At 38.3% G+C, this 26,628-nt stretch overlaps 1 protein-coding gene across 9 annotated transcripts in view; it reads left to right on the forward strand.

The window, feature by feature from the left end:
- PARD3B (par-3 family cell polarity regulator beta) overlaps nucleotides 1–26,628 on the forward strand; it is a 393,203-nt gene that overhangs the window by 118,996 nt on the left and 247,579 nt on the right. For 8 of the 9 annotated variants that reach the window (XM_051786819.1, XM_051786818.1, XM_051786820.1 and 5 more), the window contains exon 4: nucleotides 11,698–11,804. The exons of the other annotated variant lie outside the window; for it this stretch is intronic. In XM_051786819.1, coding sequence (XP_051642779.1) covers nucleotides 11,698–11,804 — 107 coding nt within the window. The remainder of the gene's footprint in view (nucleotides 1–11,697; nucleotides 11,805–26,628) is intronic. 9 annotated transcript variants of the gene reach the window in all.

Genomic DNA, 26,628 nt, shown 5'->3' on the forward strand with positions numbered 1-26,628 from the left:
ATTCCTGTGGGTTTGGGCTTGCTCTGGCTTAAACTGTGCTTCGTGGGATTGTTTAAAACACTTACTTTGAATGGCCCTTTGTGTTTGGGTGGCTAAGTCAGTCAACAGAGGTGCTTCAATTGGCAGTGTCTTAGTTTGAAGTCCAAGGGACTTGAAGGGAAGGTTTCTTCCAGGAGTTTTTGGCAGTTTCTCCCTTGATAGGTCTGACAGGGCTTAAATTGTTGCCTCCAGGGTATGGATGTTGTCCATTTCTGTGTAACTTCAGAGCTCAGAAAGAATTTCTTCTCTTTCTCATCCTCTTTGAAGTGGTAGCATTGTAAGTAGGCTTGGGGGCATTTTAAACAGCATGTATTTGATTAGTCCTTTTTCAAGTTGGTGTTGAGATACTCTGGATATACAGACTGTGTTTTTAAATACAGAGGAAACCTCGTGATTGTGTTTAAGATTTATGAAAACATATGATGTGAAGCTATTAATTTGATAAACAAAATGTTACTAATGTCTTGTACACAGCATACGTGCTGTGTCAGAGTAAGTAGGACAGACTCTTTTTCTTACATAAAAGCTATTCTTTTCATCTTGATCTTACAATGTCAGTTTATTGGCTGAGCATTCTGATGTTTGTCAGTACATGGGAGTGTACTACATGCATATAACAATTCTCTCCTGCATGATTCCAAAAAAAACTAACATTTTGAAATTGGTAAGTTTCAAAAGAAAGGCATTATAGAAGCACATGCTGCCTTCTGTGATTTGAGGGACTACTGCTTATTTCCTCAAGGAAAATATAAATGTATTCTCTTCCAGTGTCCTGGAAGGTTGCTCTCATAGTGATATCATCAAACATTGCCCTATGCTGTTTGCCATAGGTGTTGTGAGGATGACACTGTACTTGATAGATTTTTCTCCTCTGCAGCACTCAGTGTAATCTGCTTTAAAAGAATTGTGATGATCAATTCAAGTCTACTTGCATTTCTAAAACAAATGGTTTCTGTTCTCATGCAAGCTAAAGGTTTAAAGATGACTTTTCATTTCAGTCAGAGTGGAAGCTTGGTATATTTTGACCTCATGACTTAAGCTTGATCTTTCTCAGTTGTCCTTGATTCATGGAAATGAGTTTTGCTTTATCTTTGTATTGCAGGAAAAGAATACAGTAATGCTTTCTGTAAAGATATATATATATAAAATTTCTACGTGTTTTTCTGTCTTTGGGATGCCTGTTTACAAAACAAGCCACTTTCCTTCCTTTCACTATACCCAGGAACTTAATACTAGTATAGGTAATAAATTTATGTGCATAGTTGGTTACCAAAGAATCCCTTTTCTCTTTAATAGCCCTTCTGTCTCTGATTTCCCTAAAGATTATTTCTCATCAGTTATTCCCTCTGTCTCTATTCCCTTTGCACTTGGTTTAATATGCCTTACTTTGGAGTAAGAGGGGTATCCCCATGAAAATATGTTAAGGAGGGAGAAAAATATTTTTCCATCACAAGTTACAGACTTTTCTGCAGTAACTCTCTAGCTGAGATGTTAATTTCCAGCCTTTTATTGCCTCAGGGAAGGTTTTGGGGAAGGTAATGAATGGGACTTAAAATGATGGAATAAATTCTGTTACAAAAGGCAACGGTGCCTTTTGACACCCTTTATTCGATGGCAGTGTTTTTCCTCAGATTTCTGTCTGTTTACTGATTTTGTGATGTTGCTCTTTTTGTGAGTATTTGTCTATCGTTATGATGCGTAGCTAGTTTCAGAGGTAGAGCTCTTAAGGAACAGACCAACCCACTTGGTAAGCTAAATATTTGCAGCTGAAGGCTTTGAAAGGCTGGAGTGTAATATCCCACTGGAAAGCTGCAGTGCCACCTCTGTCAGTACGCTCTGGTGCTGGGTAAGGCAGAGGAGAGTGTGGCTGTTTATAATTCCCTGCAGTACTCTGGGGTGTATTAGCTCTGAGGCAATATGGCAAAATGTGTATTTCAGGTGGCAAATGAGCCTGTGAAGCCAGGCTGATTGATAGTTTGAAATTGTTCATGTTAAAAGAAATAAGAGTTCAGCTAAAAGCCTTGAGGTAGTAGATCACCTTTTTTTTTCCTTAAGGAACCAAACTAATACATTTTTAATGCTTTTTTTTCTGCATGGTTTATTCACTAATGATTGTTTACTGTTGTCTTCCGTATGAACATGTTCCTGTATACAGATGAACTATCTTAATGAAAGCCATTATTAAGGAAGTTACAAATAATTGTTAAATCATTCAGTTTGCCCATTGCCATGTAGTTCTTTCTCATTGCTTTCTATCGAATTTACCCTTTCAAGAGCCTTAGTTAACAGTTCATTTTTTGTCCCTCTTCTTTTAAGTGCCACTTCAGATTATGATTGTTTCTCACAACAGATATCTAGAATATCAGCCAATTAAAATGTAGAGTTGTGGTATTTACTTGCTACACCTGAGCATAGTTGCAAAAAGATGCATCTCCCTACCAATATGTTGCACAATTTTCCCAAAGACCCACTGGCTGTTGATTTATGTTTTTCTTTCTTCTTAAATCATTACTTCATTAGAGTGAGGTCTGTTTACTGTAGACATTAAGTGAAAGAAGGATGCAGTATCTTCACTGGAAAGATAAATCCTGCAGAGTATTTTCGTGATTTCTTCTCCAGCTTCCTACAAAAAGGGACAGGTAACCCTCTCTGACTGAGTCCTTTTTTAACTTTTCTGTAGAAATAGTCATCTTACCATTTTAAGTATTAAGACAGATCAGTAGGGAGTGATTATTGAATCTCCTCACCATGTAAAAACTAGAGTATCAAACCAAACTATTGTTCGACAGATTACAAAGCAAAACAACCCTAAACTGATTTTTTTCATGAATCATTCAACTAAACTGTGTAATTTGATTTAACACACCAAAAATCAATGAATTATAATAGGATTAGACAAATTCACAGGAGGTGCTCACCAATGTCTGGAAATATGTCCAGATAACACACAGATTTGGAAATATTTCAAATGTTATTTTCTGCAAGCTGGTGGGATACAACACTGTTATGCTTTCTCCCTGAGTCTTTACTAACACTGCTGGATGCAGGATACTGAGTGAGGTGGATCCACTATAGCTGTTCTTATGTTCTTAATCCTTGAAACCTTGCTGAAAGTTTCAACATCAGGAGGTTTCACTATTTTATCTAAATGTCCTTTAAAATCATCAGGAGGAAGTTTGAAATTTGAGACAGAAACTAGTTTACCATGACTGGAATAGAAAATAATAACAGTAAGACATCTCTTATTAAGGAAAGGAAAACCAGAAAAGGTTCTTAATTTAAATCATATATATAAAACACAGTTCATATTTAAAAATTACAAAAATATACTAATGCTGTAATTTGTGATTGTTCTTTAAAATACCATTAAAATTTTCAAAAAAATTTATTTTACTGCTCTACTACTAGCAATAAAATGCTGCCAAAGTGATATTCAAGCTGTACAGTTTAGCTGCCAAAGTTTTAAAGAAAATTAAATCATTGAACCGTGGAAAAGTGACTGCATAAGCACCTCTAACTGATGTTAGCTGAAGTGCTAAACCAGCTTTTGGCAGCGTGGCCTCTTTTGCAGGTGCACAGAATATTTTCTTTGTGTCAGTTTATTCAACTAGTACAGTTCATTAAGTATTTCATTTGAAGTTGAGAAATGGACTGGGAATTGAAATAGAAGAAATACTTATTTTCACCTTTTAATCTGTGAATAAAAATGAGGTGCGAGAGTCTGAGATCTATTAGTTTTAAAATCTTATAGGATATATTACCCTAAAATGATTTATTTAAATTCAGTAACTACAGGTAATATGTGCTTAAAAAAACCCAGTCTGTTTAATAAGATGAACACTTTTTGCTGTGTCCAGCAAGGTGGATGACTAAGACAACTGGTGGTTTTAAGTGTATCCAGAGTTTAGTTTCTTTTGACATCTGAATGTCATTTAAAAGATATTAAATTTTAAAAAATAACCAACCAAAGCAAAACCCCAAACCAAAAACCCAACTCCCAAAACAAACCAACAAAATAAGCAGACAAAAAAAGTGTGTGTACGCGCGCATGCACTTAGGGAAATTCTAATGTAAGACAATTTTTTCCCTCCAAATAATAATTAAACCCCAAACTGTTTGAAGTGGCTGTAATTTTTGATCTTGTATCTGAAACTGTGAATTGGAGGATGTCCATCATCAGTAGATGCAAAATAGTTGTGTGATTCATAAAGACGCTTCACTTGTACAAGAGTAAGAGAAATCCTGGCCCACAGTGGAAAGTGCTGATTGTCTTTTGGAATAACCAGTGTATTTTCACGTAACTCCTGATCAGTCTACCCAGCAAAGGAAGGAGCTGCACACTTTGCTTGAGCTTGAATTGGGAGGAAAAAAATCACAACTCCCTGTTGTGAGCTGTTTGATCCATATGCCTGGAGGATTCTGCTGCAGCTCCTTCCCCTCTGCTCAGTCTCTTCCATGTGGTACCTGTAGCCAGGACCCTTTGGAGCAGAGTCATGGTGCTCCCAGGACTCCAGTAAGTCTACGTGCTCCCTGTCTTCTGATGAGGAGCTGAAAATAGGGGCACTCTGTTGATAGAGAGGATCCTGAAGTTGCTCATGTCTGGCATGTGTTGTGAACTTAAGTGCACAAAGAGAATACCTGGTTAAGATCCAAACTCAAGTCCTGTCCTTCAGCTGGAAATTTTTTTGAGAAGAATTTTGAAACGAGAGGAAAGTATTGGCATTATTTGTACGTATTCTGTAGATGAATATATGTCTTAGTGCCTTAAGAGGAAAAGCAGTAAACTTCTTATCATGGGGACGTAGATTTTGATCCTGAAAATGGGATCTAGATAAACTTTATTACTGAAATAATGTATGTAGGTGATTCTTGCACGTCTGTCTTTGAAACTGCAAAAGCTGTAAACATTCCATAATTTTTTCATTAGGCCCTGTTTCTGACAACAACCAGACTAAAGAAATTTCATTCTGGTCATAAAAACTGTAAGAACAGTTCTTGACTTCATAACTGAAATCTGACTTAATATGTTACAGCACATGCAACTGGAGAAAGTAATTATTTTGAAATACCTGGCACTGAGGAACACTACCCCAAAACAATACCCGTTTAAAGCCATTGCTGAGTTTTACTTGTAGGCCATTGCTTTAATTTTAGTTTGTAAGAAAAATTACACGTTATTTAGAGTGATAGGGAAGTACTTTGTTCTGCACTGGGTTGATATGTAAAAGACAGTCCTTGTTGGAAATGGATTTTCATCTGTTTGTAGATTTAAGTCAATTGTCTTAACCATTACATCATCCTAGGTCATTAATCTAATCTTGTATCCATGGGAATTTAAAAAGTGCAGTGTGCACTTTGGGAAGAACAGATAGCTTTAGATTTGAAATTGTATTGATAGGTGCTATTACGAGCAATTTGAGTTAGCTGTAAACATAGATGTCACATCATCAGAGTGTTACATATTTAAGAAATAAAAGAAGCTGTACAGTCCTATCACAAGGTAGAACATACAAGCTCATGTCAGGTACATGTGAAGTACATGGCAGAACCATTACATGATGCCTCAGGTGGTGGTAAGCAATAAATCTGAAGGTGACCAAATTTACTCACACTGATTGCTCAGTGCTCTCAAAAAGCACTGAGTGGAAGTCTGTATGCCTGTTAAGGTGAAAATTCTCTGATAAAAAGAAGAAAAATAAGCATATATTAATGATCTTCTATGTATTTAAATACAAATTAATATCTTGCTGTAATTTTGTTTCCAGTGCCTGACCTGTTTCATAACAGAACCAGTTTAAAAGTAATTTTTACTTCTCGGTTTACATGCTGGTTGTTCATTTGGTATCTGTTCAGAGCTCTTCCAGCCAAGAACTGTCTATGTTGAAGTGCAGTTTCACATTTGTGTGTGTATGAATATAGTATTTATGGTGTTTTGTTTCAACTCTGACTTGAAATGTTGTTATGATTTGCTGAGAAGGAGCTATGAAGAAATATTTGGAGGTATCTGCAGGTAAGAAAATAATTTGTTTGTCTGTCCTGGCAGATGTAATTTGGAAGCAGGCAGCAGAGTGATTGTCATTGGTATGGCCTTCAGCAGCTGACAGGTTGATACACACTTGATGAACAGCTCCTTTCCCATCATAGTCAGCATTTTTATATTCACGAATTTAAAATTATGACTTTAACTGTGTAGGTGATTTACTGTAAAATCTCTTCTACCCACTTATGGTATTCTGTCCAAGTGTCTAGTTTGTTCTCCTCCGAAATAATTCTTCCTTGTTACCTGGAAAAACAAACAAACCAACCTCAAAATGTGTTATGCTACTGTCACTGATGCAGTAGCACAACAGTGCACATCTGTTTGTGCTTCCTGTGTTCCTTGGTGTGTCAACTTACCTAAAATCATCTGAGAGTGTTTGCATCCAAAGCAATGCTAAAATCGATTTTCAGTACATATCCTGACTGCATTATAGATAGCTCAGCCTACCAAAAATGCTCTTGGGTGATAAACTCTCGTTGTCTTCACTATTTTTCTGAATTTGTCCCAGTAACAGCAACCTACAACCTAAATCTCAAAGAATAAAGGGATTCAGACTGGGGGTAAACTGTGCTTTCATGAGCTAAGAGACTTTAGAGCAAATGAGCAAAATTAAGGAGGGATAGGAATAATCTTTTTTTGTCATATTGGTCACCCTGAGCAGTAGTCAGCTGTCTAAATTTAGGCCTTAAATTTGATGCCAGAACTCAGAGCCTAGAAACCCTGCAGAGCTTAGGGGGACGTCAGCAGGGACAACTGGAGCACCAGAGTTCCCCTGACCATGTTCAGATCCTGAACTCCAGACCTTGCATTGTTTGCCTGCAGTTGCACAGTGTTCTTAAGCCCTTCACTTCTGGTTAGTCAGGTTCCTCCTAACATCAGATGATGATTTTTGAACTGCCAAAGGGCATAAGTGAGGCAGAGCACACTCCTGTTCAGGGTATGTTAATGCCTGTACACAGCTTTTTTAGGGAAATTTACAAGCTAAACAAACTAAGACAATAGGGTTACATCTGGTATGGAGATGTTTCTTTTGCCATTGTGTTGATACAAGTTTTAATTGTGTACAAATTGCAGAACTTCTCTCCTCTGTTTTGTGGGTTTTTTTTCCCTAATGCAACCAATTTAAATTTAAGTGTGGTTTCTACCATATGCTTGTTTCAGCCATATTTGCAGTTAAAAAAAAATATTTCCAAAACATAAGAGTTCAAGGAAAATACACTGTTAACCATGAATCTGTGTAGATACTTATTTTTGAGGGTGATGCTAACAAAAGGAAAAGATTGATTTACAGTCGAGACTAGGTGATAGAATTTACTTTAAGGAAGGAAAAGTGCAGGACTTTATCTCATCAGCTTTGTCAAAGAGTATGTATTGTGAATAAGGCTGACACATCCACGTGTGCTTAGAAGGTGCTGTGATACCATAGTAAAAGGTACATGGTGCAAATTTTGAAAGAAGGGGAAGCACACCCTGAAGTGATTGAGGTTAAAGCTGTCATCATGAGAAAAATTTTAGTCTTGAACATGTGTTTGAATTTCTTTGTCCATAAACTTGTGATGCAATGCTGCAAGATGGGGATGACTGTTTCTTTAAACTGAGTTCCTAAGTTTAAAATACAAAGTGCTGCTCTGGACAAAATAGTAGGGTTTGTAAAAAAAATGTGTTTCTATGATCAACTTGGTATGCAGGAAGGAGTTTCTGTGTGTCTCATCATTCAGAGGAAGATGAATTTTGTGTTTGAGCTTACACTGGTTGTTATAAATGTTCAGCACAAATGCAAAGCGTGAGTAGAATAACATGGAAGCACACTATGACAAAAGGAAAGCAGTAAGGAAAAAGGCAACATTCTGTTTCCTGACAGAAGAAAATGTCTGATAGAATCTCTTAAGAAAATGTGTATAATTGTCTATAGCGTGTCTGTAATAAATAGTATTGGTGATGGTTTTTCATTACATTTTATCTATGTCTAAGGAAGATGGTGATGAACAAATTCAAGATATATATGTATAATGGATGTGGTTTGGCTCCTGAGTCAGGCTGAGTCCTGGGCAGTGGGATTTGGGAAGGTTTCTCTCTGGAGTGCCAGGGAGCATGCTTGCTTTCAAGAGACCCGAGTATGCAGTATAGAGGAGGCGGGGAAAGGCTGGAAAAATAAAGGAGCCCGTAGTAGAAGTGCAGGCTGGAATGCTGTTCTTGTGGCAGGGGGCAACCTGAGCCACAAAGGAGATGAGGGGAGATGGAGGAGAGTGTGTCAGCTCAGGGAACTGCTGAGAATTGCTGTCTCGTGAAAGATGATAAGGGACTCTCCCTGCCAAGGAGGAAAGTACCACTTCTCAAATCTTTAATCCGATCTTCCTATTTGCTATGTGTTTTCTACTATTAGAGAGAACACCTTGGTTCAATTTATTATTGTCTAGTAAAAGGTTGGTTTTGTGTTTTTGTGGTGTGTGCATGTAAAACAATAAGGGCCAGAGGGACTGTTTTGTATAATTTTAGCTAAAGACTACAGCTGACTTATTTCACAGAGATGTTATGATGTGTGATATTTCTGTGCAAGAAATTGTTAGATGTCTGTAAATACATTTTAAAAAAATGAAGAAAATAGACTCTGGTTTTCTCTTCAAGAAGAAAATGATGTGTAGGACCCTAAAATTTGCAGCATATTGGGAGAAAAGAGAAAGCATTATAGACAATAGCCAAAAAAATCCAGTTGTTTTTGTGCAAGTAGGGAAGCATTCCAGATGAGCACCATAAATTTCATAGCCTCATAGCAATAAGCAAAAACTTGCAAGAATAAAAAGAGAGCAAATAGCTGCAGAACCATCTTCCCAAACTGGAAAACAGTATTCTTTATAATCCTGCTACTCCTGCAGACTTTGGTTTCATAGTTTAGACAGCTGTAAATTGAAAATTGAAAATTGTCATTTTGCTTCAGTTTCTCTGGAAAACAGTGACAAAAAACAAGTAAAAGGAGATCTCAGAACTGAGGATGGAGAATGTAGTAAAAACAGCATCTTGCAACAGTCAGCAGAGAGAGCAGAGAAGTGCTGAAGTGGTGTGAGACAGGAGACATCATCTTTCACCTGCTGGGGCTGCGAGGAGGCCCTGGAACAAATGGGGGTCCTGTTTCCCAGCAGTCACGGTGATAGGTCCTTCATCTCTCTCTCAGCCAGAGGAATGGGAAAGAAATGAGGAGCTGGTTGTAGAAGATAGCTCAGGAAAAAGGCGAAATCTGATTTCAGAGTGTTGGCTTTGGTAGAGGGAGTGAGCTTGATATAAGTGATTTTTTTTTTTTTTTGGTTTTTGGATGGGATGACTTGTCCCCCTCCCTTTGTATCTTTGGTCTCTTTAGTTGAATGTGGGGAATTTTTTGTAGCCTCTTTGAGTTTCTGTGGATTTTTCATTGTGGAAAAAGGAGAACAGAAATGAGGAAAGGGGCTGGAATGGTGACCTTGAAGAGTGTAAGGAACTTTTCATGTTTATGTCAAAAGGAGTTGGAGACTTAATTATATTGAATCACACAAAAATGTCTCAGGATCTGTTGTATTGAGGAGAGACTGAAAATTGGATACAGGCCACCAGAAACACTTTGGTCATATATAGAAAAAATTATTTTAACGAATAAACATTTATCTTAAAGAACAGAGTAACTTAAAAACCCAATGTTTCTTGGGTTTAGCTTTTATATACCTTCTTATCAAGTGTGCCTAGAGAGGAAACAAATTTCTCTTAAGCTTCATGTGAAGAATGGGAATATTTGAGTGGAGAGATTTGGTTCATTTTGACATACTGACACATTTGGAAAATCACACAAAATGAATAAGTTTGGTGACCAAACCCTTTCTGCAGAACCTCCTTGTAAAAACAGGCATAGCTCTTGGTGCAAAGATGGTAATCACTTGGTACAAAAAACAATATTCACCTTCTGATTTTTGAGCATTCCCTCAATACCAGGACACAAATTTAAGTCTTACTTTTGCTTTTCTTACTGATTTCCTGTGGAAGTCAGCACAGAAGGGATTACCTGCATATAAAAACTGTTGCTCTCTATGAGGAAGGGTAAGATCATTAGGTTCTCTAGTTGTTCCTCAACGTCAGGTGCTGGTATTTATTCCAACTGTAATGACAAAGATGTGCTGAAAGTGAATGTGGTACAGATCACTCCAGCTTTGTTAGCATCTAATGAGGAAACTGTTGCATGTTCAAACTCCTTTTATAGATCTAGTAATTATGGCTGTCATCAGCCCCAGCCACTATAATTAGTATTATAACTGACAGCTATAATCTTAATTTCACTCACTTGAAACATTTGAAGAATTACTGTCTTAGACCAATGTTCTATAATTTTTTTGTGATTTTGCCTATAAATTAATTACTTGGGAAAGGTTTGGAGGAAAAAAAAGGGATTTTTGGTTGAATTTTATTTTGGATAATGTGAAAAATTCCCTTCTCGTATTCCTAAAGATGTTTTCCCTCTCAACCCACCCAGAAGTTTTGCAAAGGATGTTCTGTAGTGTACTCTGTTAACTGGATGACTGTGTTGCTAGAAGCTGCTGACTGGTCTTTGAGGTTATTCCCAGAAAGCACATGAATAGACATGAATACTTGTTAAGTCTAATTGAAGATGCCTGCAAGTGGAAGCTGTTTAATCTATAACTTTTCTCAAACAACTGCAACTGCCTGTGTCTGTTCCCTGGCAGTCCTGGCAGTCAGGAGTGGGAGACAGATCTGCTGTAAATGAAATTTCTTCCCCCTCTTTATATCTGTATTTAGGCCATTTCTGCACAGCCAGCCCAAGGCATGTTAGATACTAAATGAAGTTATTGTAGGGAGTTATCCTTCAGCTGCCTCTTGTGCCTGATCTGTCATTTGATCTGCCTGATCCTCTGCCTCAGGTTGGGACAGCACAGGGGGTGTGGTGGTGATGATGGACTATTGCATCTTGTGTCCTTATGGGAATAGAATTTGTGACTATGTACATGGTCATGCCATCACAGTCACACTGACCTTCTATACAGGTTAAATGTGGGCTTGTGTAATTGGTATGGGGAAGACAAGCAGTTGCTCAGTACAGCCTTTGGCTGTACACCAGGAGAAACCAAGGAACAGTTGAAGATGAGATTGTGAGATCCCAGTTTGGTGGATTAATGCGGAATAGCACAATGAGAGCTGTCCTTAGTGGGGAGTGAAAGTCTTGAGTCCATGTTCTTGAGTCCACTACCAGTTGTAGGAACTAACAATAGTAGCTACTTCCTGTGTTCACAGTTATTCCTCAGACCAACCATATGATTTCCCTGGCAGAACCTGAAGGTACATGTGGCCACAGATACGTGCAACTACTCATTAGCTTTTCTGAGAAGGTGCCTTTTTCTCCTGTTTGTCAGGAGTTTTTACCTAACTTAGCAAGTCTGCATAACAGTGCTTAAAAGCGTTATCATTTCTCTAGCTTAGTAAATACTAAATGGCACAACTATCAAATCTAGTCATTTAACAGGTGGATATTACCACAGATAAGGTTATATTTAAGTGCTGCACACATCTCTTATTTAAACCACATGAAGCTGTCCCTTGTGCTTATTTAGCATCCTTGAACCATTGCATTTTATTTTGTCTCATAGGAACGCCACTTCTGGTGCGAAGGAGCAGTGATCCAGCTTTGGGGGCACCTGCTGATTTCCCAAGTGCTTCTCATCCCGGTGACCACAGTCTCAAGCATGTCGTGGCAGTAGGTGTCATGCAACTCACCTTTTTCTTAAGACTAAAAACTTTTCTTACCTGTTGGTATATAATAGTTTTATAAGCTGTATTTGGATCGATAACAAAATGCATCATACTTGTTTTCTGTAAAGGAAATAATTTCCTCTGGGAAAAATGGTTATTTCACGTGGTACAATCAATTAGCAGTGGTTCTGCTAATCTCTAAAGAGATTTACTTAAAGCTGAATGGTGACATATGACTCTGGAATGTAAACTGAACTTTTAGGAATTTTTCATTTGTTCAGGATTGTATTGTCCAGTTTACTGTTGCTTCTTTGTTCCTGCACCCTTTTTCTCATGGCATTTCTGTCATCTTTGATACCCAGGCTTTTCTTTATCTCACTTTTCCTGTTTTAACATCTGACTCTTCCCTTTTGAGGACAAATTTGTTTATTTCAATATAGTTACTACTAAATATTACTGGAAAGCCATAATTAGTGAGGATGCAGTAACTCTTAATCAGATGTTTTTGCAGGCTGTCTTTAGTCTTCTAAAAGTGATGCTGTCTTGGTCACATTTGGGCCACATGTTTCACTTTGCAATTTTAAGATCTGAAGCTTTGTGTTTGTGTGTGGGGAAGGTGTTCCTACATTACTTAAAAAAGATGGAATTCTTTAGAACCTCTGAATGACAGCTGGGACACAAGTGTATCAAGCAGAATAGAGCTATTTTTTGGTGTTTACCTAGAAAGCTCTGGTGAGTCTACTGCTCTACTTAAGACCACATGAATGCTGGCTTAAATGGTGGCACTGCTTTTATTTGCTTGTGAAATTTATGCCTTTTCCCCTTTAGCTTCTCCACACAGTGTTGTAGTTCACTCCCTGACCCCAGCTGTGCAAAGCAATCTGTCACTGTTTTGTTTCAAAACAAAAAACCACTCAGAAACCCCCAGTCTCTTCATTTGGTGCAGGGGGGATATTTCAGCATCGATCACAACTAGTTTATAGCAGGGGGCCACAAATGGCTGTATTGGCATGTTAGTGAGTGGGAGGAGACAACTGGGGTTCAGGGATACACACTGGAGATGGGAACCTTTCAGCTGAAGGTGTATGTAAGACAACATTTCCAGTTAAGTTCATGTGAATAAAGGAAGTAAATACAAAGTCAGTTGACTTGCACATTAATGATGTTATGTGGATCTCAGTCTAACACTGTAATTCTGAAGGCCAACACAGGATTTTGGTTGGCTGTTCATTGTTCCTCTTTGCATGGCCAAATGCATGTGCACCTAAATTTTTTGCATGCACTTTCTTTTACAATGGCTTGTGTTATTCACTAAGTGGTGCAATTTTAATAGTCCCAGTGACTCTCCAAGTACATTATGATGTTAAAGGGGGCTGAACTTTGTCAAAGTCCTGCATCATTTGTCAGACTTGTTTGAGCCGAGAGGTTTTTCATGATGTTTGCTGCAAGCATTTACATATTAATGAAATACTGACTTAGTCTGATAAATGAAGGTACAAAGAATACTTGGTTAACAGTGCAGATTGTACATGCTTTACAAAGTTGAGAAATATATGAAGTGAGTATGTCAGTATGTGATGCTATGGTATTTATAACCATGAAAATGGAAAAAAAAAATGGAAAAATAAGTGAAATCTGTTTGATTCCAGGACATGTTTTGAATGCTTTATGTTTGACCATCAAGGAGAGAAAGATAGCGTTTTGTTGAGTTGGTTTTTTTTAGTATAATTTTAGCGGTGACAAGTGCATTTTATGCCATTACATGAGAATTGCAGTAATACTTGGAGGTTAAAACCTCACCATGCTTCACTGACTTGCATCATTACACAAGAATCCTCTAGGCCTAAAGGAATTCTCTATGCCTAAAATACAGAGCATCCTTCTGTCAGCTATAGGGGTGACAGTCAAAACTGGACAGGTAGCAGGGGTGGAGAAGAAATTTTTTTTTTTTATGTATCATGTAAGGGCTGGGAGGAAAGGCCCAGAAGGTTGAAAGTTTGTTTGTTTGTTTTTTTAAGTGAAAATCAGTTATAGCAAAGTACATTATGCCAGCTCTTATTTTTGCAACAGTACCATTTCTAAAACTCTGATCGTCAATCATACTGAAATATGCTTTGGCTTAATGTTCTGGGAAGCACAGAAAGCTTAAATAACATAGGTTATATTAGGTACAGATTGTTTTAAAACATACAGAAAAATCAATATCTGACAAATGAAAAAACATGGCACGAACAACTGAACCCTGCATTTTGAATATAGCTATGCTCTTTCACGCAAGTGTTAAAGCAGTATTTAGAGAAAATTCATTTGTTCTGTACATTGCTGCTGGAAATTTAAAATTACTACTGCATTTCCTTTGTCACAGAACAGTGGTTTTTTCACATTAAACTACTTCATTGCAGTGACACGCAAGTTAGAAAACCCAGAGCTGTCGGTAGATGAAACATTTTTCAGTGCATGTAGTGAAAATTAAGTCTCTGTATTTATGCCACAATTATCTTAGCAATTATTTTGTAATTGAAACTGACTTTCATAATTAGCTTAACTGTTTTGGCACTTCTGGTATTTTGGTGTTTGGCACATGTGCAACTGGCAGTTCAGTTCTGTGTAGAAATACCTGTAGTTAGACTGTGTGCTGTCTTCCAGTGTGTACTGATACACCAGTAGTTGATCATGTTTTTGAGAGGTGACTGCCATGTGAAGACAGCACTGATTTGCCTCTAGGAAAGTGCAGTTCAGGTGTAAGATACGTAAGGCATGAAATAAAACAGCAAACATGCCGTAATACATGGAAAGAACGTTGCTCTCCCATTCAAGTGAACTGGTTGAACCTGGTGGACCATTTGAGTTGTTCACAGTGTTTATGGCATTAAGCAGAGCATGCATTCTATTTTTTAGATGTTGTCCTGTTTATTCAAAGAAAGGTTTGTTTGGGTTTTTTTTAATACTATATAATGATTGCTAAAATAACAAAACCTTTTCTGAGTTACCAGGTAGTTTGAGAAGAATTTGAGCTATTCTTTCATATTTTCCCTGACACTTATTCTGTCTTAGCTGTAGTTTTAGCCCCAATTAACAAAATACTTCTAGATCAATCAAAAACTGATAGTGAAGTCCAGCATCTGTTCTCTCAGACTGGAAGTCATTTAACAGATGGTACAAAATTTGAGTTTCTTTTTTCATCCAAACCTCTCTTTCCTTATTGTGATAGCTGCCACTGAAAAATTTAGAGACTGTAATCAGGGAAAAATAGGGATAACAAACATCTGAATTTGTTATTGAAGAAAAAGTATTTGTTAGTGAATTTTTTATTTTATGAAGGCAGCTGTTTAGCTCTTCTGCCTAGTTAGAGTCACAGAGCCCTGGCCAGGCTTTCAAAATGGAAACTTCCTGTCCTAGGTCTTCAGAGAGGATTCAGGGATACAGAATTAGTTTAATGTACTTAGGCACACCTACAGGTTGGGCAGAGAAGTGATTGAGAGCAACCCTGCAGAGAAGGACTTGGGGGGGTAATGACTGATGGAAAACTTGGCGTGAGCCGGCAATGTGCACTCACAGCCCAGAAAGCCAACTGAATCCTGGGCTGGAAAAGCACCGTGGGCAGCAGGGCAAGGGGGGTGATTCTGCCTCTCTACCCTGTTCTAATGAGACCCCACCTGCTGTGCTGTGTCCAGCTCTGGGGTCCCCAGCACAAGAAAGGCAGGGACCTGTTGGAGCGAGTCCAGAGGAGGGCCACAAAATTGGTGAGGGGCCCTAAGCCTTCCCTATGAAGGCAGACTGAGAAAGCTGGGGCTGTTCAGCCTGGAGAAGAGAAGGGGGCGTGGAGCAGCCTTCCAGTATCTGAAGGGGGCCTATGGGGAAGCTGGAGAGGGACTCTTCATCAAGAACTGCAGTGATAGGACAAGGAGTCATGGGTTCAAACTGAAAGAGGGAAAATTTAGGTTAAATAGGAAGAAGAAATTCTTTACTGGGCAAGTGGTGAGACGCTGGAACAGGTTGCCCAGAGAAGCTATGGACACCCCATCCCTTGAAGATGTTCAAGGCCAGATTGGATGAGGCTCTGAGCAACCTAATCTAGTGGAAAATGTCCCTGCTTGTTGCAGGGCTGAAACTAGCTGATCTTTAAGGTCCTTCCAACCCAAACCATTGTAGGATTTCATGATTCCACTTCTCTGAAAAATTCTGTGGCTATAACTTTGCCATGGCAATAGCCAAGGGCTAGTCCAGCTGCTTTTTGGCTGTGAGTGACCTGGCCTCAGAAGGTGGGTTTAGCAGTGGGCATGTAGTCTTCAACTGGGGATCTCCTCTGACATGTGATTTAGGGGGCTGAAGTCTTTTAGAAGAAGCATTTTTGGGGCACTTAACACTTGCTCAACACTTGTCCCCAACTTGCCAAGGGGAGCTGCAGTGTCAGGTTCTCTCCACCAGCTCAGAAGTTCCTAGCTGGATCCCTCTGCTCAGTGTTCACTGTGGTAAAGATCAGATGCAGCAAGACAGAAAGTCAGAACTCTAGGGTTCTGCTGGTTTGAGGTTTTTAAACTTTTTGGGGAATAGAATACATTTTGCTGCTTCTACTCAGTCCAGTTCATCCAGGTAGTAATTGCTAATGTATAACTAAAACACTTGAACTTTTGTTTCTGGAGCTGTGACTTCTTGTGACTTCTGCTTGTCTTTCTTTTTGCCCAGGGACAGACATACCTACTATTGTAAGACTTGATATATCATGAGTTTTAGGTGGAGGATTGTGATCCTATTTGGCATGATGGGAATTTTGCATTAATTATAGTGGGACTAAAGTTTCACCCCCTCTTGTTAACTTGCTGATTATTATGGATATGCTGTGTTCTGCATGACTTTCTTTTACACCTACATGTTTTCTGGATAAATACTTAGGTTATCTTGGAGTTAATCAATGAGACTGGCTGATTAAATTGTATTTATCCATATTTAAAGATACAATGAGATGCTAGATCAATTGAAGAGCTACTCTAGTGGCTCAATACAGTTTCAATTTTTGCCTAGACGTGACTTGAAATTGACTGTATTTTATGCATTGTGGACATGTAATTTGCAATTTTGAATAAGGTTCGTATATAATCAGAACATTTTTATGTTTCAAGCCCTTGTTAAAAAGGGTCAAAACCTCCTCTGGTTCTTCTGGCTGTTAATTGTGCTTGTGGTGTATTAGCCTTCCTGATTAAGAGTCTGTGAATTAGCATAATGTCCACAAGTGTAAGGATGCAGCTCCATGATTTGTTCCTTTTCCCTACGATATTATATACATATGTAAACATAAAGATATGCTGCAATCAGAGTTTGGCTATGAGATAAAGATTCTGAGTAGTACTTTCAAAATGTTTGGGTATTTTATTTTAAGAAAAAAACAGAAATATTAGTGAATCTGATCATGCTTTTTAAAAGTAGGGCATGTTTTGACACAGTGGTGGAATAATTCTATAGAGTTTATAGCTTGGGTTGATTGGGCAGGCTTCTGCTGAGACTTAAGAGACTGCACTGCCATGAGAATTTATTGCCTTCATTCTAGAAGATAGAACTTTTGTCCGGTATGTTTACTGGACTAGGTCAGGTTTTTGCATGTGTTAGAATTTCAATTTGAAATTCTCCCATAGCTATGAGAATCATAGAACAGTTTGGTTTGGAAGGGACCTTTGAGGATCATCTAGTTTCAGCCCTCCTGCAATAAGCAGGGACATTTTCCACTAGGTTAGGTTGCTCAAAACCTCATTCAACCTTGAACATCTCCAGGGATGCGGCATCCACAACTTCTCCGGGCAACCTGTTCCAGTGTCTCACCACCCGCACAGTAAAGAATTTCTTCTTCCTGTTTAACCTAAATTTTGCCTCTTTCAGTTTGAGTCTAGCCTGACCTTGAATGTTTCCAGGGATGGGGCATCTCCCACCTCTCCAGACAGCTGGTGTTTCACCACCTAGGCTGTAAAAAACTTCTTCCTTGTGTCTTGTCTAAATCTACCGTCTTTTAGTTTAAAACCGTTACCCATTGTCCTATCACAAAAGGCCCTACTAAAAGGTCTGTCCCCATCTTTCTTATAAGCCCTCTTGAAGTATTGCAGGAGGTGGGCTCTGAGAAGGAAATGAGATATTGAGAGAAACATAGTAATGATTTAAATCCGTGCTTGTTGACATAATAATTAGACATCAAAGTCGATATGGAAATACATCTTAGATATTACCATGTATGTTGTAGGGTAAGGCAAGACTGCTTCCCTAATGTGGTGTGGTCTCAGGCTGTCATTCAGAATACCAACGTTTTTAAATTCTGGAAGGCTTTTTTTTTTCTGGTAAAAGTCTCCCTATTAATAATTTAACTCTTGTTCTTGAAATACTGCACTGTGGAACTGAACAGAAGATCTGGGGAAATTTAAAAGGATTTTCTGTCATTCAACTGGGGAGTTCCAAACAGTTTGAGTTTTTAAAAAGAGAATTCTGATGTGGGTGAATCCATTTTTAAAGCAACTCCTGTGTGTCTGTTTGCACTGTGCAACATATATAGAACACTCCTAATCAGCGCAGGAGCTTGTCAGTGTATTGCTTTTGATGTCTGATTAGATGATCATAGGGACATCTGCAGTGAGTTAGTTTTGAAGTTGTTGGTGTGAGGCACTCCAGGAACCAGAGCTGTGTGGCACTCTTACACCATGGAAAACTGCTGCTCTTAAAGAACCTATTATAAATCCAACTCTGCACCGAGCTGAGTGCTGTCGAAATAACAAAAGCCATTCCTTCTCCATTCTTCCTGTTGCCTTTCAACCCTACACGGCTTTTTTTTTCTCTTCCTTGTACTGTGTGCTGTGGCACTCTGTGTCAAAAAGAAATTATATCGTAGAGGAAAAACTAAGAAATGTAAATTAAATGTTTGTAATACTTCAGAACACTGAATTGTTCATCTGAAAAAGGACAGAAGTGCCCTGTGGTAATTTCCTCTTTTGAGGGTGCGAAGAGGTGCGTGTGTGGAAAAGTCTTCTTTGTGTTCCTTGTACAGCCTATGTGTCAGAAAAAGTGTATTGTTTTACCTGTATTGTTTAAGATGAGCAATGGGTGTAATTTACATATTTTTATTTGAGAAGGATAAGTAGGCTTTTTGTGATTTATTTTATTAAGAGCTAATAATGAATGCTCTTTGATGTTAATATAGTATATAAATTATCAGTAAAAATGGTACAATCAGTAGAAGTTGTTATTCATTGTTTACAAGTTGTTTTCTAAAGCCTGTTTCTAATGAGAGGAGTACCGGCATTTTACTGACTATTCATGAGAGAAAATATCTCTAATGAAAATCATCAAAGCTCTCCATCATTCTGGAACTTGTTAGTAGGAGACTGGATTTTGTTTCCTCTTTAAAATAAATTTTGGGCCTTGGCTGTAACTTTGAAAATACCTTACTGTTTATAAACCTTCCTCCTTTGTCCTCTGCCTTGTGTGCTCAGGTAGATGTGATTGCAGGAAGATGGCTGAGGGACTTGAAACTTTATTTTTCCTGTGTGACCTGTCTTATAAGGAATGGGGAAAAACTGTAGGGTGTAAATAAGAACTGCTGACAAAAAAAAAGGGGAAAAAGGTCATGCTGTCAATGCTGTTGACACATGCATCTCTATAGCTACATCTTTGGGGTCCTACAAAATACTGTCATTCCATCTGGAACAGCTTTTAGCAGGCAGCTTATGCAACAGGCTCATGGTGCTGAAATTGGAATGAAACATTAGCAAGTTACTTTTATGTCTGACAGTCAAATTAGAAGTGGAAGATGACAGTCAACATGGCTCATGCATATCATTTACTGTCGAGCTCTAGAAACATTTAGCTAAAATAAAATAGGTACTCAGTGTCCTACTGAAATGCTTACTACTAAGTAACGTTTTTCATAGATGTAGACAACTAGGAATAATGGCAGAGATCTTTGATACTAATTTAGACTGAAATGCTGCTGTGATATTAGGAAAAACCCTCATTTTGGATTTTGTAATATGTCATCTTGCAGTGCACTGATGTATGAGGCTCTGCTCTTGTTCTGGTTAATATTTGTCTCTCTCCAGAAGTGAGATCTGTGGCTTTGCTTCTCTTGCAGTTATCAACAGTTATTCATATTCTAAGGAGATGCAATTTTTTTTGTTTTGTTTTGTTAGGTGAGGACTATTCAACCCTAAATTACCCTGGAGACTTATTCTTCTCCTGTGTAGCTGGTGTCTCAGCTAATCTGGATGTACAGATTTTTTGAGTTGAAATAATAACATTTGAAACTTGCACATTCAGTTGGTGATTTTCTTATGGCAACAGGTCCCGATTTACTCCATCCCTGTGAAACAATTTCTGACACTGACACCTGGAATGAGGGGAGGAATATTTTAGAGCTTCTGTGTACTGCATGCTTTTGGTGTTGCAGGTGTCTGACATTTTGGAATTGACTATAATAAACTAAGACCACTGTGAATATAGACTAAAATGGTAAGGGTGATTCAATGAGCTTCAAGATTTTGAACAAACATCCCAGCTTTGATTTTTGTTAGTGATTGCAATTGTTTCTTCTGGCCTGTAAGTCTAATATGACCTTTTATTGTGACATGAGCAGTATAAGTTCTCTGAAGTAACTTTTAAGTAAATAAAACCTAAGAAATAAACAATTTAGTAAATATGCAAATCTTCCGTTAACAGGAAGTGACTAGACTTTAGAACAATTGTCTTGATGCAAGAGCAAATTGTTGTCACTGTTTCTCTGTACTATGAGGGACAATAATTAGCAGTTTTTGAGGCACACTGGTATTCAGAGATGGACCTGTGATTTGATATGGCACAGTTGTTCTTATGTATTTAGGATCCTAAAAAACCATATTTGCCAGTACAAAGTATTACACATTCCAAGCAGTATCATAAGGGGGGAGGGAAGAAAATAAATTATCCCTCAAGAGAGACCTTATAGGAACAGCTGATCCTGTAAGATTTTTTGGTATTTTTTTTCTTGACAATCAAGTTGAGTAGTGGCCTATGCTTTTTTTTTAAATTAGTTGTCTGCATTAAAGTACTAGTAACAGTAAGTTTTGCCTTTAATCCATCTTGGTTTAAACCTTGATTTAATGTGGTTTCAATGTGGATTCTCAACCTCCTCTCTAAAACTGGAGTAAAAAGCTTCCTTCTTTGTGTCAGTCCCAAGGGCTGCTGGAGTACCATATTTACAGCGTTTGCGCTGTAATGTGGCTGCACTGAAGCACCTCGTGGTGTCTTTGAGAGCATATCACAGTATCATGGAGTTAGCAGGATTGCTCTCCCTTTGCATTCATGATGTTGCCTATTTAGCAGCTGTCTTAGAGTGACATGAACTTGGACCTTAAATAAAAGAGCCGCTGTTTCTTGCAGCGTGCTTGCTCCGTTGACCTAATAGCGGTGCATCAGAGATGATTATGTATTTAACACCTGTGGAGATAAATTGGCCTCCTTCTTTTCCGTTCTGCTTTTTGGAATGACCAAGCACAATCAATTTCATAGTACATCTGTCAGCTTTACAGAAACAAAAGGAAAGCCCTTCTTTTCAGCTGGCCTCATGTCAGTCTAAGGAACGTGGGGAAGGTACTTCAGATGTGGTGTTCACTTCCACTCCCACACCTCCCTTTCTTTTATGATCTGCATACATTTTTCTGTCCTTCAAGCAACAGAATGAGAGTCAAACAGAAATACATTGTTTTGGGGTAAAGTAAGTTCTGCAAGCAGCACTACTGAGCAAGGACCAGTCTTCGTTGCCTCATCTTTTGACACTTTCCTTAAAAGCCCAGATGAATTCTGTTTCTGATGCAGAAGGACATATTCCAAGGAGAATTTTATGAAACACTTCTATGAGAAATTGCAAGCGCGATAAAAGGAGGAGATTCCGGGCAACAAAAAAACAGATTAAATGGATTTTAAGTCACAAAGAAGAATAAAATCTCATTATCAGCAGGAAGAAATATGTCCCCTTTAATTTGGTTTTCAAAGATATAGCCAAAATATGAATGTTTCATTTCAAAAATAAATAAATTAAGGGTGTGAAATACTGCAGTTCTTACTGACAAACGTGTTTGTTGCTCAGAAGTTCCTGTAGTGATATTCTTTTCAGCCAAAGAGTATAGTCATAACTGTTTATTTGGCTTAAAAGAACGTGAACGTTTTCCTCAGATCTGTGAAGCATCCAGCATAGCTACCTAGGTATCAGATGTTGCTGTGTGCTTCTGCAAAGATGTGGGGGGTTTTTAAAGTAATGATATTGGTGACAATTCTCTGGCACAAAGACCAGCTGCAAGATGAGTGTGGCTGATGTATAAATGTATCTCATTTCCTGTGTGCATGGTATGTGCTGCCTTGGATGTTCTCAGATTTCTGCTGGAGAAAGTGAATTCAGTAATGTTGTATATCTGAGGGAAAAATATTCTACAAAAGGTATCCTGAAAACATTGATGACTGAAGTGGTCTGCTGTAAGAGGTAAGAACACCTAAAATGAAAATATTTTACTCCTTATGGAAAAAATGCAAAACACTGTAAGTCCTTTCCAAGTCCCTACCAAGGAGGTTCAGAGGAGTACAGAGAATCAGAATGGGCTAGAAAAGTTTTTACACAATATCTTTATTATTTAATAATTGCCCTATAAACTTCTAAATAGCATAATTAACTTGGGGCAAAAGAAGTCAGTCCCACTTCAGTCTTCAGGCCATTCTGTCTATCTTTGATTCCCTGTTGTTAAGCATGAGAAAATGCTCCATCTCATCATGCAGAAGAGAAGGAAAATTGGACTGCTGTTCATAGACAAATGCACAAATTGATAACCAGGATGCAATGGTCAAATTGATAGTCTAGTTAATGCACAAAAGAGAATCTCTGGTATACGTTTCTTCTCTTTGAAGCACCTCAGAACATAGGAAGGAATTGTCAACAGAAGAAATACTATTAGATTAGGGATTACCGTGTTAATATAATAAGAAAGCAATCCTTGAGTTTACAAAACACTGAACCAGATGATTGCTTAATGCCCGGCTGTGATTTTCTGCCTCTTTACCTTTCAATGTCTAGTTTGTGTGTAGTTGTCACTTTGAAAAGGCTGTTTTGAGAGGCATGATGATGATACTATTATGTTAATGTCACCAGTCATACAAATACTGATATTACCAGGTAAAGTTAGTTCATTTCAACCAGATGCATGCATTCATAAATAATTATTTTTTTTTTAAATAATGTTGGCAGTATGCCAAAAGATTATAACACTTTTGGGAAATTAATCTGCTGCCAATTACATGTATTTATAATACTATACAAGTGTCTAAAGCATCAAACTATTGATGTTAGTTCTGTTAAAATTACTTCTATACTAATCAGACACTTCTAGTGTCTGATGTCGGTTACCTGTTAAGGTTAGGTCTAACATGCAAATTCTAGGTTTATGGTGATTTAATTTTTGTTAAAATTATTCAATATTTAGAATTCATTACATACTATTATATATTCATATGATTATGATGTTGACTACCACAAAAATACTTCTTTATTATTTATTTAATAAGTAAGTTTACTTCAGGTCTAACTTTCTGTTCCACTACTGCTTGTATTTACTCCGTAACAACCAAATGTGCATATTTAGGGCTGGTTGGTAACTGTTTAGTTTGGACTGCAAAAATCAAGTGAGAAAATACTTTTGAGGTTGATATATGCAATTTATAACAGGTTTATTTTGCTTTTTAAGTAATTAAAATATTCTAGGGTTTTGATGAATGTTTATCAAGTTAAAATGGTACACAGTCAAGTTAGAAAGGAAGTTCATATCTTTTACCAGCTCTTGAAGGAAAAAAGGATAATTTTCAGGCAGAAGACAGGAGAAGGTCTCAGGCTACTAGGAGAGCCTACTAGAAACTCTTTTTAGTGGGAAAGCATGTCTGGAAAGCCATATAAAGTAATGCTACCTACTAATGTTATCTGTGCATATGTAGCATATATATTCATGTGGTGTCCTTTGTTAAGAACGTTTTTTAGGAGAATTGAGTTTGTTCCTCAGGTACATTGTTGTGAAAAGAACAGGAACGAGATCAATATATTGCAGTTCACAGGTAACGAAAGGATGTCTGTGCAGAGGAGTTTGAGAATACAGCTCACTGGAGAGTAAAACTCATTTCTGAGCAATACTGAAATTCGAGAAGGGTCTGTCAACCTGGGCATCTGCCATGGATCTTGACTGGTACTGTTGGAATCAGACCCTTAACCCTCTCTAACCTCCCTCTTAACTAGGACCACATTGACTCACGTGCTTGTCCTGCCCTGAGGTCTGGGCTTTTTTGAACTGGGGCACTGGGGATCCAGCTGGCAGGTTTGGTGTCCTCCAGGGCACTGGGCGGTTTCCCCTGTTCCTGGGGGTCACTGCAGACGGGCTGGCCCTGCCCTGGGGGCCCTTCTGAGAGCCTCATCTCTGCAGCTGCTGTCCAGCCCCTGTTTTCCCCCTCCAGCCCTGTGCCCTGGCTGGCTCACCTGCCCCTGGCTTGTGAGGGGTGGTCCTGTGGGGTTCCTGCTGCCAGGGTGGCTTCCTGCCTTCCTGCCCAGCCACTGACAGGCCACGGGTGCAGGATGCCTCTTGCAGACTCAGCTTTATTCTGTGCTGTATTTTTTTTTTAAATTTGGACTTTAAGTAGCTGCAATTCGAATAAGAAATGCTAGCCAGCAGAATTGTGGGGATTCATATTGAGAATTTTCCCTTGCTTTTGCAGTCAGATTTGACTGTATGCTGCAACTGGGGAACAGGAGGCTCCTATTGAAGAAGACAAATTGTTTCAAGAGTGTTCAGCCTCCAGTCTAACATATTTTTCCTACTGCAGATAGCACTTCTGGGTTCATTATAGCTTGTTCTCATAAGTCGTCATTTCTGTCTCAAGGCTGTTGTGCTTTCCAATGTAAAGCAGATTGATGCTGGCACATTTTTTCTATTTTAATTTTACAAAGTTGTCACACTGAAACTGTGCCTCATATTGGAAGTGCTTTGAAGTGAAGAGATAAACAAAGAGCTAAGATAAAATTAAAAAGGAGTATGAACAACATTTCATCTTGGTTTGTCTTTTTTAAAAATAAGCTGAATGAATGTAGTACCCTTGTGCCACTGTAGTAAGTCTGCAAACATTAGCAGATCAATCTAAATTGAGTTAGTGTATATGCAGTAAGCAGAAACAGGTGAAAATTAGGTTATCTGTGCCCAACTCTTTCTATTTGTTTTGAACAGTGAGATATAAACTAGTTTTTAGACCTGATTAGGTTTTGTTTATTTTCAGAGAGGGGCAGACGCAGAACATGTGCTATATCTACCATAGTTATTAAACCAAGAAACTATATAAAAGTCACCAGCTCAATTGTGACATTTGCAGGTAGAGGTAGAAAGCCTTGCTATAAATAAATCTAAAGTGAATCCAGGAGGAAAAACAGCAGCAGTTCTCGGTATATTTCATTTTTATCTCTGAAAAACAAAAAACCAAGAATTGTCTGTCCTTTTGCTAAAAAACAACACCCAAAAAGTAATTGCCTTTACCAGTGTCAGAAATGCCAACCAATTTATAATCTGAAGTATGGTTTATAACTTCACTGTTTTTGGTTTGTAGACTCCCAAAAATTTTCCAATGAAGACATAGCTTATGCTAGATCTTCACAGTTTCTTTTTATGATGTTCCAAAAGTAGTCAAGGAATTGAGAGGTCTGTTGACCACAAATTGAAGTCGTTGTCTACAACAGTAAAATAAAAAATGCCAGTGGCAAATATGCTCTCACTGTTACAATCCTTGGGTGCACAATTACTGTTAATCTCTGATTTAAAGGGGAATGACAAGTCTTTGTCCCTAGCCCAGCTTTGAAAGCATGTAATGTGTAACAGCTTTTACACCCATTTGGAAGCCTTTTATCCACATTAATGCACCTCTTCTTACTGTTGAGAAACAGCAATTGCAGAAAAAAGCATGATTGCTCTAAAGTGGCAAGCTGAGGTCCTTTGCTGAGACCACAGTCTTACCTATGCACCAAAAAGGTAGTTGCCATTTTCTTTTTCCTGTGCCAAGCAGTATCATCACCAGTGCAGAATAAAAGTAAAGACCTGGGAGACACAGCTGCGAGCTTTCAGTTTGATACTACTCACTCCTCGAACCCAGCATTTGTTTTCAAGCCAGTACCTTATCTGTGTCCTGAATTGTGTTGTAGCACTCTAAAAATCAAGCCAAATGTAGAACTGGAAATCCAGTTTTGTTCTTTCCACTGATTTGAACAGGCTCGTGAGCAGTAGTACTCATATCTAAAAAACTTCTATGCCTGTTCAACCTGGATGCCAAATAATCCAAGGATCTTCTTAACCAGACACAACTAATATTTTCCTTGAGACGTTCTCTGTCACTCCTGTTTACCAGAGAATAAAATAAAAGATAATTAGGTCACAGGTATTAACAACTTCAAGAATCATTCCCCAGTGCCATTTGCCAGAACTGTGAACTTCTCTGAACCAAACTGTTGATAGCCTTTGCTGTTTCCCTAGATGAGGGGTTTGTGGGAGGAGCGTTTTGCTCTTGGGTATTCTAGAATTTAGCACCATTGGTGCTAAATGTGCCTGTTTTGCCTTCAAGAGGATTGTGAGGATGAATGAAATTTACTCTCAAGTGTTCATCAGACCAAACTTCAAGGTCTGCTGCTGTTTCTGTGTCATCTCTCACTTCAAAGGTGTTTGCCCTTTGACTTTTAAGTTGAGCTGTTGTTGTTGGGGCCCCTTTGCTTTGCCTGAGGCTATCAGATATCCAGATAGCCAAAACAGCAGAAATAATAT

The sequence above is a fragment of the Manacus candei genome, unplaced genomic scaffold (assembly GCF_025592945.1).
Source record: "Manacus candei isolate 608988 ecotype Guabito, Panama unplaced genomic scaffold, ASM2559294v1 h1tg000023l, whole genome shotgun sequence".
Lineage (NCBI taxonomy): Eukaryota > Metazoa > Chordata > Aves > Passeriformes > Pipridae > Manacus > Manacus candei.